This window comes from Xiphophorus maculatus, chromosome 18 (assembly GCF_002775205.1).
Source record: "Xiphophorus maculatus strain JP 163 A chromosome 18, X_maculatus-5.0-male, whole genome shotgun sequence".
Classification (NCBI taxonomy): Eukaryota; Metazoa; Chordata; class Actinopteri; order Cyprinodontiformes; family Poeciliidae; genus Xiphophorus; species Xiphophorus maculatus.
The window spans coordinates 6,949,159-6,961,724 of record NC_036460.1 but is presented as its reverse complement, the minus strand read 5'-3'; the positions used below and the strand labels follow the sequence as shown (position 1 = coordinate 6,961,724).

The following is a 12,566-nucleotide window of genomic DNA, read 5'->3' as shown; positions in this document are numbered from 1 at the left end:
GGGCACGGGGGGCAGCTTCGATGTATATGTCTGTTTGGTCAGGATGCAGTGAAGGAGGAGGGATACCAACAAAGGCGTGCAGACTACCACTCTGCCTCTGTGTGTAAGCGTCGGGTCTGAGAGGAAGTATCCAGTCGGAGAAAGAACGGGAAAGCATGCTTAATTGAATTTGTGCAACTCAGTAAAGCATGAACAGGTTTACTCAAGGATCTGAGGCTTGCCTTCATGCATTTTAATGTGGGAATGTGCTAAGGTGTCTTTTCATTTTGCTCATCCTTATCCTCATCTCTTTCTTTGCTCCCTTTCCATTTACTATTATTTTCAAATGCTGACGTGTGAGTCATTGTAAGCCGGTCAACCACTGCTTTCAGCTTTCTGTTTATACTGTTTATACAAGAGAGCAACTAATACTGTTGCTCTCTTGCACTAAAAACTGGCAGAAGCTACGTTTTTTTAAGACCTTGATTGAATGTCAAAAGCTCTTTTGGAAACCATAATGTAACCCTAAAAAGAAATTTGATTATCTAGAAACTATCAATGGCTTCTTCTTTTTTTTTTATCAAGTTCATAGTTCAAAGATGCTGGACATCAACAAGCTTGATGTGGCGCTTTGAAATAACTTTTCAAAAATGTTTTTATACTTCCTTGAGGTGTTTTTTTGTTTTTTTCTGAAAAAGAGTTAAAGTGGAAATGGGAACACATTGTCAACTAAGTTCTGATGTAGCGAACATTTACCTCACATTACTCATCAGCTGTTTCTGCTGCTTTAGAATTGCATTTCTCTCTCTGCGTGTCAGGACAGCATGTCACATTATCTATGTTGACATGACTGAACAATTACAACTTGGCCGATAGATAACACATTCCTGAAAATCAATTTTTCTGAGATGAGTGGTTCATGCTAGTTTGCAACTTCTGCTTCCTGTTTATTACAGTCATGTGCAGCATCAACATCTGACAAAATTATGCTTTCCATAGCCTGGTTGATTCAGTCCAAACCAGTCGAGGGAAACACAGCTGATGTGCATTTCCTTTTTGAAATTTTTTTTGCGACATTCCAAAATTCACACATACACACTAAAAAGTGTTTTTGTTGAGATATTGTAGCATGTAGGTATGGTGCATTAACTAATTAAAAAAGGATAAAATTTTCCTGGTAACCCACACAAGCTAACAAATTGTGAGATTTTGTGGCACACATTATATTTGTAGGTAGTATCATCAGTTATGAGTTTTTTTTTTGTTTTTTTTTTTAGCTTAACGTAAGGGTACCATCTTCATGAACTCTTAATGAAAAATGTGAAATAACCAATAACCAGCCTTGGTGCCTGCTGGTATTCTGTGTTTTCATGTTCAAATTCACTCATTTCTTCTTACTCCTCTTTCTTTGTTTTAGTATATCTCAGACAAACCACTTAATACCTTTTGGAATCAAAGAAATATAAGCTTTACTCATACCTACTAGCTTAAAAACCAGCAAGTTAAAACACACCAGTAATGATATGTCAGGAAATCAGTTCATTAGCCACATTGGTAATGTAATGTTTTAAAAGCAAAAGTAAAAGACAAGGGCTTTTTTTGGTGGTTGCTTCGACACATCATGGTTTAATTTTTTTTTACAGCTGATACAAAAAACTGAAAGCACAATGGCGATCCCTTTTCTTAACCGCCTCAGTGATTCCCTACATGTTTGAGTCAAAGGGAAACCAGAAATAAAAGTTCATAAAAGAAAAAGCAGATTTTTCTCTCAGTATTCTCATTGGTCTCGAGGCAGCGCTGCCTGAGAACAGAGCTTCGGCTCAGTTTGTGAATGTTTTATATGCTGGCCCGTACATTATTGATGGCTCTTTTATAAAGGCCATATTGAGATCCAGATTCAACAAGAAGATTTCTCTGTGTCATACATTAAGATCTCAATTTAAATCAATTTCCATCACAGAGGGCCCCATGTGTTGGTCCCAGGCCCCCTACAGGTCTGATCTGGTCTCATTCCTGACGAGGCTACTTGCATCGTCCGCAGACAATGATTAAAAGAGCTTTTTGTGACCTCTGTCCTGCATAATACTGCTGAAGCCTGCAATATGCACGTCAGTGCCAGAGTTTTCAAAAATGCTCCCCTTGGCTATTTAGTTGTTTCCATCATTTAATAAAAAGAAACAGACATTTTTTTTCCTGAAGATTTCATTTTGGTGACTGCAATCTTCCTTTGCGTCCCACAATCTCCCCCTGTCTTCCTTCTGTCTCCATCCCTCTCCTGTGTGGGATTGTTCTCGATGTCTTGCTTGTAATGCATGCTGTTAATGCTTTGTGGCTGTTTTTTTTTTTTACTGCGTTTTGTAACGTATACTAACACATTGCCCTGCTGTCTTGTCATGGAAGTGCCACTGTTCAAACCTCCCTTATGTCCTGTCTTTTATCTCTCAAGCTCACTATCTGGATAAGGTAGTGAAAGGTATGGCATTCCTCCTTCAATCTTTTCTGCGCTCGACTCATTGTAACGCCGGTCAGCATTAATAAGCCGTGAAACACACACAAACACACGCCGACACACACCATGGTCCATTCCCATCCAAAACACGGTGCTTCTCATTCTACAGATGCATTTCAATAAATTAGAATTTATTAGTTTAGTCAATAATTTGAAACTTAAATAGATTCATTACACAGTATTGTGTACCAAAAGTTTCTCTATGTTCATTTTGATGATTATGGCTTGCAAATAATTTATTTTTTAAATTAAGTTTTTCAAAAATTTTCCATATTACATTAGATGAATAAAAAACCATTAATACAAGATTTTAATGTTATGGTTATAGTTTAGCCTTCACAATTATGTAAAAGACAGCTATCTTGAGAGTCAATTCAACCCTCCAGAAGGAGTGTAATCGACAAAAAGTCATCAGGTTTCAAAAAACCAGAGCATTGTATGGTGTCAAAGCATTTTAATATAAAGTTATTGGAAGGAAAATGTCAATCCATGTAGGCATCCCTTTACTTTCCCCTTATCTGAGATTGGGTCACGAGGATAACAGGTCCAGGAAGAAAAAACAAACCTCTCTCTCTTCGCCACTATTCAGGTCTTTCTAGGGAAGGTGTGAATAAGGAGCAGTCATACTTGGATTTCCCCCTGGGTGAGGAAACTCCTCCCCCTGTCTTAAAGGCTAACCCCAGCCACACCAAAGAGGAAGCTCATCTGAGCTCCTTGTATCCGGGATCTCGATCTAAAAGTGGGGCTGTAGTTAGAGTGCAGGTGGGCCAATAAATCCAGGGCATTGCTTATACTTAGCATTAACGGAAACAACACCCCGATGTGTCTATCCACCTTCCTGTGATTAGTTGTGAAGAAATGGCAAGATGCAAGAACACCTGCACTTTCACCAGAGGCTGAACCCAGACCTGAATGGGAGCAATCCAGGAAAGGTTGTGATTGAAAAATTGGAATAAGCAACTTAAGAGTTTAGCAAAGTTTCACAAAAGGCCAACCACAGACAGATCCAGGTCATGAACTACATCTGTAGTATTCTTCTTGGTGGTTCAGGAGCAAATTTCCATAATTGGTAAGGAATTTAGCAGTCCCTCTAGGAAGTTCAATCATAACTATTAATGCAAATTCGCTCATTATTCACAAATTTTGCACAGACTTGCAATTTTCACTAATCACTGCAACTTTTGACCTTAACATTTTTTGTATTTAATTCATTTCTGACCAGTCGCTGCTCTCAGCTGATTTTTGATATATCCTCTTTGCCCCCTTCTAATTTAGCTTTCTGTTTCAGAAAGTTTATTTTTTTCAAAAACCATTCTGAGATGTTTTGTAGGATTTGCTTATACAGTGTATACAGTTCAAGTTAAAATCCTGTTTTTGCATTTTTGGGAGGACTATGTGCAGCAACTTAAACTTTTTTGTAAGTTGATGTTATGGCAAAAATAAAACTGAAAAACATTAGGAACTTTGACTGCACCCTTTACAACAAAGGTGAGCAAAATCAGTAATTTTAGACCACAACAATCTCAAAAGAAAAATTGTTTTGTTGCATCCCAGAGGGACGGATTTAGAGAGTTATGTTATCTGATAGTGTTTTCTCAAGTCTAGACTCAGTTCGGCATCCTACCAGGAAGCATATCACCAGTCACACGTTGATCAATGTAAGCCAAAATCATCAACACTAACAGAAATATATGCTTAAAAATGTATCACATTGTGTGATGAATCTTACACATTTTACACTTTTGGAACTGAATATCTTAAATCAATTAACTTCCCTGATAATATTCTAACTTACTGAGATGCACCAGTAAAAATCTTCTTCTCGTCTCATCATATTTTCAACATAGCATTCCATAGTAATCTCCACTTGGCACCTTCACACCCAATTCAAGCTGAGCTTCTTTCTATACATAAAATGTTTGGTTTGTGCATTTTAGCCTTCTCAGTAGGGGGATGTTGGGAGAGAGGATTCATAACCTGTTTCTTGCATTATAGATGAGCTTACAGTGCTGCGCAAAGCCTGATAGGTGCTGAGGCTGCAGCCTCTTTAATTAAAAGACTTTATGGTTCTAGGCAGAACGAGAATGGAGGCTTTGCTTCACCCCTTGCTGTCTGCCACCGGCACCCCTCTCTCAGAATCCCTGCGTACTTGGTTATAGACCACCTGGCATCAGAGCAGCTGCCAGAGGGGCTCTTCGAACGTTTGCATCCTCATGTCTGGAGCTGTTTCAGACGGGCTCGGGCAGATCTCTGCAGGGGCTTCTCTCTGAAATATTCTGCCAGTTAAGTTGAAACCAAGCCAAAAGAGAGTGAAGCTTTATTTATCCGTATAACAAACATTCTGAGCTCCTTAATCGTCCAGCTCCACTGGCTTAACCAGAGTTGTTTTTGTCCATTTGCTCAATAAATGGACAGCCAATGCCAACAGTGTCCAAGAGGCAAGCCATTTCGAACAGTCCATTAAATTTGGTTGCAGTTTTCTAGGATATCATTTCAGTTTTCCCTTTGTTATTGATGATAAATTCTCTAAATCATTTGTAGAAATTGAAGTTACAACAGTAATAAACAATTTCAGCTTGTAATCTCTTGATTAGCATGATGAGTGATGAGCTGAAGAGCTATGTATGGTGAAGACATGTAAAAGCTATTCAATTATTCTTTAAGTGCAAGAGCAAAAATCTCACACTACACAAATTGTCACATTTCTAGCAGTTTTAAACTTCTTGAATATTGCTTTTAGTGAAAATATGGGAAAACCTAGTAGTAACTAATAGAAATGGGCCTGTGTTAGCTGATGTTTATGCCGCAAATAAGCAGGAAATGTTAGATTACTGATCAATTAGTGTTTCTGTAAAGTTTGACCAATTTTGACTGAGATAAATAATTTAATATATTTTTGCAACATTCATGCTGTGAGTGATCATTAATTTTTTACTTTAGTGTCAGAGCTGATGTTACACTGTGTGTGTAGCAGAGCCCTTGCAGTAAAACACGATTTTATTACTATTTTAAGACGAAATGATTACAATATTGATATTCTAAAATGTTGTCCGACAGCCTGAACGTTGTCCGACAGCCTGTATGAACAGATATATGCTGGAAAAAACAGTGTTTGCTTTCACAACTCCGATTCATATTACCTAATTTAAAACACTTAATTGAATTTGAAAATTGCTAATTAGTAGGCATCTTTACCCAGAAATGGCATCCAAAACAAAAAAAGATCAAGCTGAAAATCGGTAGGTTCCAGTCTCTGAAATGCAAAGTACATATTGAATAAATGCTTCATTTAGAATTATTTTAGAGAAATTGCTAGAGGTCCCTTTAGTTGTAGCACAAGAGATTTCATTGAAAACTGTTATTTCCAAAACATAGGAGTGTCCTGAGTATATCGACTCAAATTACAGAATTGCTTTTTCTAAATATTTCAGTACGAGATTATGCTGCAGCTATAAAAAGTAGATATATTACAAGACTTCTTTAGCTTGGGTTGGAAATCACTACAAAGGATACTAAGCAACTTTTAACTTCTAAAATTAAATTGTGTGAAAAATGTTAATAAATGGAGGCAGACAATTTTGCTCAAGAAATTTGGGATGAATTACTTTTTGTGGCTCTTTATTCTATTCTAACTAACATTATATATTCTGTACACTGTGGCTACATTGTGAATTATGTCACAATATAATTTCAGCCCTGATTCATCCATCAATCAGCCTTTCCTCCTTTACAATTATTACCTTATAAGTACACCTGCCTTACCTGTTTCCTTCCTTTTCTATTCTCCGGTCCAATTCTCTCTCTGTCTGACGTAAAAGCAAGCTGCAGAAGAGAGATAGATGATAAAATGGGTCAGCTTAGCATTCTCTCTATCAAGACATCCTTCTAACACCACAATCTATGACAGAGCTGTGCGTTTGATATCTTTAGATTTTACCCTCTGCCTCAGCGAGGGGATAAATATCATAATGTATCAGATAAATGTCAAACAGGGTAGAACAATTGGCATCATAATCGTCTGATCTGTGCCCTTGTGAAGACCTATCCGGGAGGAAACAATGAAATCTTTCACCTGTCTCTCTACTCCAGCCTGCCTCAGATCCCCTGGGGCTCAGCTCCCAGAAATACAGCTAGGCGACCTCTGCTCAAAGCAACCATGCACAACCTTTTCCAATTTATATAAAACCATTTTGTTTAGCTTTGAACTTCTCCTAAAGGGATATCATGGTCTCTCTATTTGAGGAGATATTACTGATAGTTAAAAACCCATTTCTCTGACAATTATTTAGACCACTTTTTAAACTACTGCATTTACTTTCCATTCTTACTTTATTCCTGGAAATCTTCAGATTTTGTCACGTTACAAACAAACCTTTGTTGTTGTTTTTTAATTAATTTCATGTTATGCACCAATAGAGAGAAGAAACATACTATAGCAGATGGAAAAGGATAGAACAGAAGTGGACACCACTAACTAAAAGTTACCAACATGGTCTTTAGCAAAAGCTAATGCTAAAGTGACAAATTCAATCATGTTGATGCTACTCGTGTGTCTATTGCACGTTATGTATTACACAGCTGCATGCAAAGCTGCGCTTCATCAAGTGATTCTTTGGAACAGACCTGTCAGTGATGGTTTCAGTTTTATATTTGTTGAGAAACGATATTGCTAACTGTTTCCGATTTTGCCCTAATTGTAGGGCTTTGGTCAGAAAGCATGCAGGACATCAGTAAATTTTAAACTGCAGTGCATTCTGGGTACAGAATAAACATAATTTGCTGCACCATGATGCATCAAATGATGATCTCCATCATGCCGGAGATTGTGAGAACAGGAATCGGAATTACTGCCTAAATAACTTCAAAATAAGAGCATGAATATAACCGCCTTAACTACTTGAAGGATAATTTAGAAGATGCTAAATGTGCTACGCGTTTTAAAGTTACCAGAAAAGCTAAAGCGCTAAATGAAAAATTTGCTTCACTGTAAGTGCATGTGCCCACTACTAGGATAGAGTTATTGATGGAGCTAAATACAGGCAATTCTGGCAGAAAATATTTTAGAGGTAGCAAAACACACAATAGTGGAGATTTACCTTCCTGCCAGGGCTACAATAAAAAAGCTTAGATCAAAACAAATTTGTGTGTTAGAATGATCCAGTCAAACCAAGATTCAACTCCAATTTAAAATCTGTTGCAAGACTTGAAAAACGATATAGATATAGACACTCGTCATCCAGTCTGACTGAACTTGGTGTTTTTAACAAAGAAGAGTAGGCACCGGTTTCAGCCTCTGGATGTGGAAAGCTGGAAGAGGTATATTCTCAAAGACACGTGGCTTTAATGTAGCATAACGTAGATCTACAAAGTATTAACTGAAAGGGGCCTGAATGCAAATTCATGTGAAAACGTCAAGAATTAATATGTAATTTTCCTTGCATTTCACAATCATTCACTACCTTGTGTGGGTCTGTCACATGAAATTCCTAAAGAAACACATTGAAGCTTGTGGCTGTAATGTGAAAAGTTGAAGGCATGTGGATATTTTTGCAAATCTTAATAGGAAAAAAAAAACTTGAAATCCAAAAGTACCTATTAAATTATTTCAAATTGGGCAGCATAAACTCCACTGCTTTTGTTGCACAGCTAACGTACCATACATTCTGGCTAATATGCTGTAGTAATAAGTGAATATTGATTAATAAGATCCCTCTTATCTGATTCTACTGCAAAGGGATATTGGAAAGCTTTACAAAAGGTGTATCAAATTAATCAAGTTTAGCTGAGGGTCATTAGAGCTGCTCTCATCCATTTAAAATTTCACATAACATTAGGTTATTGCTGCTGAAAGTACAAGCAGCAAGCCAGTTTTTTTGTAAAGCAATTTTGGTGCACAAATAATGTTCTGTATTATTTGTTGTTCATTAATTTTTCTTTGTTTGAGACTCAGTTGTGACCATTGGTTTTTGTCTTCATTTATTTTTCATAGAGGGTTGTCCTGGTTTGTGCAACGGAAATGGCAGGTGCACTCTGGGTAACAACGGCTGGTACTGTGTGTGCCAGCTGGGCTGGAGGGGCACCGGCTGTGACACCTCTATGGAAACCGCCTGCAGTGATGTCAAGGACAACGATGGAGGTAAAATCACAAATGCCTTCTGACACTGACCAGACACCAACACGGACTCTGAACCAGACACGATTTGACAATAAAATTCACCCCCTATGGGCTTGAGAAATATTCTGTACTTGCTTTAAGCTTTCCATGCTCTGTTATACCTTTTATGTAGGCCATTCCAATTGTATTTATATAGAGCCAATAGCAGTTGAAATTGTCTTTGAGATGCTGTACCGATTTCACTGCCTTGAATCCCAGGAGCCAGCTTGCTTTTAACTGGAAGAAAGGAAAGAAAAAAAGTGAAAATCAAAAGAAAATGTAAATACTACACACAGATCATAAAATACATACATACTGAAGCAGAAAAACTGCAGAGCTGAGAAAAAAAACAAGCCCTAAAACTGCAATTCTAACTTAGAATTAGCATTAACTGCTCAATTCAAGCTAAATCAGTACTTAGAAAAGGTACAAAAATGCTTCTCTTCTGAACCTAACTAGCCATTTAGAACCATAACAGGTGGATACAATGCAGGGATTTTATTGTGTATGGTCTGGCTCTAAGTAAAATCCTTTGGATGTCTTTTTCTCTAAACAAAATGCATTTCCATACAGCATATGAAAGCCACATGCACACATCCAGTGCAATCTTTACATGCAAATAAAATAGAATTGTCCTGATCAGAAGTATTAATAAATTCAACCTCTAAGATTTTGAACATTTTCTATCTCCGCAGGGAAGTCCTTTTCCCTCTAAATAACCCCAAGCAGAGGCAGAAACACAGTCCCACACACACACCCAACCAGCCAGGGATGTTGCACCAATCTCTACTCTAAGTGGGAGATGTGACTTTCTTTATTCCAGACCCGATTCTTCAGCCTGAGCTGTGCACTAGCCTCCCTTATTTATACAGGGGGTTGTTTGTCTTCCCATCACTTAAAAGGGACCACACGGCTCTCAACAGCAAAAGCAGGGTACTGCCTGGGATTTGACTGACTCCTGACAGCACAGTTTATTTTTATCACCCCATCTGGCCAGATATGCCCCTGAAAGCAATGGTTAGGAGACGCTAATGACCCACTTTAGCAAAGTAAAGTGCATTACATAGAAACACTCATTTTTAGTAATGTTATCTAACGTACTGAGAGGGAAATGTATCTTCTGCATATTATGTTCTTTTGCAAAAGTTTTTAACATTGCTTCCACTTCTGTGGAAGCAATGCTGTATTGATACACCTAACTACCAGGGATGGGCACACTGTGGTAATAGTGGATCTATTTACATTTATTGTAACTTTGAAAACATTTAACATTTACCATCTCACTTTTGCCGCCTCTAAAAGGGTTAACTCCAGGAATGCTCTGTATTTAGCTCCATCCATAACTCTGGCCGTGCGCTGGGCAAACCTCTGCTAGGTGGTTAACAGAGGAGCTCATTTTTTACTTTGAGTTGCTGAAGCTGAAATTTGTCCACAATTTTTGTCTGGAGCTGACTTATCAATACGTCTCTACTCCTAAACTCCAGCATAAGTATAGTATTTAGCTTTATATTAGTACTCAGTGTTACCCACTGAATAAAAGAGCATATTTTATTCATTAGAATATGCTATGAAATTGTATATTTTATTCAGTGTGTGTACGCTTTTCTGCATTTACCAGGTGTGAACCACACTTCTTTTTTTGTGAATCTGTTTGCTTGTGACTTGTTTAACCTTCTCAGATGGCCTGGTGGATTGCATGGATCCAGACTGCTGTCTTCAGGCAACCTGTCACACCACCTCTTTATGCGTGGGCTCGCCCGACCCCCTGGACATCATCCAGGAGACGCAGATGTCCTCTGCACAGAGCAACCTGCAGACGTTCTACGACCGAGTGAGCTTCCTGGTGGGCAGGGACAGTACACACACCATCCCTGGAGCTAACCCCTTCGACGGAAAGTGAGTGACGATGTACTCTCAACGGATAACACCCAAGCTTAAAAGGCTTTTTTTTTTTTAAATTCATAGAGCTATTTGTCTTATACATCATATACATTTTTGTTGCATTAGTAGAGTTCTGCGAATTCCAGCTACTACAGCAGCTCATGTTTATTTAGTGCCTCGCTAAGTATAACGCATTATGATTTAAGCCTATTTGCATTCAATTTAAAATTGACTAAAAAAATGTGTGATACAATAGGTTCTCTTCCATTCTAAGCTGGATTGCTTTTGAAATCAGTAAAGCAGCAACAAGCAGGAACAGATTTACACATTTGCAATGTTATGACCTGGATAAACTGTTATCTAGCACCACATTTTGCTGCAGTGACACGCTCTTGAACAGATTCATAAATCCTAAAACAATAATTGCATTTTTTAAAGCAGCTATTGAAGCACTTTTATTTTTGTTTAAAAAAAAAAAGGAAAATTAATTCACATATATGGGGAAGCAGCTGCATTCAGTTGGGGCTCAAATTGGCAAAGAGTGTTTGCATGCATTGCTGCAAGGATGATGGACAAATGATGATGGACAAACATAGAATGTGGCAAAAAAAAGGAGGCAGCGTTCCCTCAGCAAGAAAGGCATCTCATATTCATGTATTGTTATTACTTCTACTGTAATCCATCTGTGGCTCACTCCCACAGGCAGAGCTCATGACACCCCAGTCGTCAAATTTGAGAACCTTTTAAATCAGGCAAGATAGCAGTCAGAATCCCATAAGATTGCTTCGATGTTTTCTAGTGTCTCCTTTTCTTTTCATCTTTTATCACATGCGTGACAGGGTTGCTCATTTCCATACTACTTTATTATGTATCACTCTCATCTTTGTATATTATACTAATGTAGAAGACAAAGATGAGATTTAATATACACTCACAAAAGAATAAGATAAGAGTGTAAACACTTAAATGTTTTATGTGAAGAAAAGCTATTTTATTCTTTGTTGTTTTCTTGCTGGTAATATTCTTACGTCTTTTTGTGGTAGGTAACACCATGGGCTTAAGCATCTTTATAATCAAGAGTATTCACTTAGAGAAACGCTTGAAATATAAAAGCTTTTTCTCATCATGCTGCCACCGCCATGCTTCACAGTATGGTCCTCCTGGAGGATGAACTTCTGCCTCTTTTTTAAGTCTTTGGCAACCTCTAACATGTTTTCCTCCTGGATTGTGTTTTACCTCAATCCATCTTCCTATCAACTTCAACCTGCTTTTCTTTCCCCTCGGAAGAAAAGCATGATACTGCGACCACAAGGTTCATGGTGGGCAAGTTTAAGTAACTTTTCTGCCAGAAATAGCTTTTGCCTGTTGGCCAAAATGTTCAGCTTTGGTCACAGCTGACAAGAGGACCTTCTTACACAGGTGTGTTGTTTGCCAAACCGCAAACAGAGTTTCTCTATGCTTTTTTTTTTTCCAACGGTGGGTTTCTTCTGGTCACTCTTCCATGAAGTTCAGTCATGTGAAATGGCCTATGGAACTCTGTTTATCTCAGAGAGTTTAGTTGGATAGCCATGTTGAGGTAGATTTTTTAGTTTAATGATTTTTTTTTGCAGATAATGTGTTTTTTTAACAGAGCTCCATGAGGAATTCAAAAATTGAGATATATTTTTTGCAACCTAAAATACAGGACTCTTTAGAGGTGTAATGGACAGAGGAGGTTAAAGAAATATGACACCCACCTATTTGAGGTTCAGTATACATGGAAAATCCATTCCCGGATTTTTTTTTTGTAGTGGGTTGCAAAATATTCAGAAGAAATGAGAAGCTAAAATACTTAGCGTAATGCTACTTGGCATGCTATTGGCTGGCATTTGCAAAGCAGTCAATTGGCTGTTGCCCTAAGAGCATCAATAAGGAAGACTGTAGATATTAACCTTTGCATTAGTTCTATGGTGGTTTCCACTGTGTGAATTTATGCCTATTAAGATTTATCTGATGTTTGAACTATTAAAATAGGCAGTAAAAAGCATCTTTAGAAGGGATCTC

At 37.9% G+C, this 12,566-nt stretch overlaps 1 protein-coding gene across 10 annotated transcripts in view; it reads left to right on the top strand.

The window, feature by feature from the left end:
• The window catches only part of tenm4 (teneurin transmembrane protein 4), a 216,871-nt gene that overhangs the window by 141,581 nt on the left and 62,724 nt on the right, over positions 1-12,566 (top strand). For 6 of the 10 annotated variants that reach the window (XM_023351436.1, XM_023351435.1, XM_023351434.1 and 3 more), the window contains 3 exons: positions 2,426-2,452; positions 8,478-8,624; positions 10,322-10,538. In XM_023351436.1, coding sequence (XP_023207204.1) covers positions 2,426-2,452; positions 8,478-8,624; positions 10,322-10,538 — 391 coding nt within the window. The remainder of the gene's footprint in view (positions 1-2,425; positions 2,453-8,477; positions 8,625-10,321; positions 10,539-12,566) is intronic. The other 4 variants (XM_023351438.1, XM_023351437.1, XM_023351433.1 and 1 more) reach the window with 1 other exon arrangement.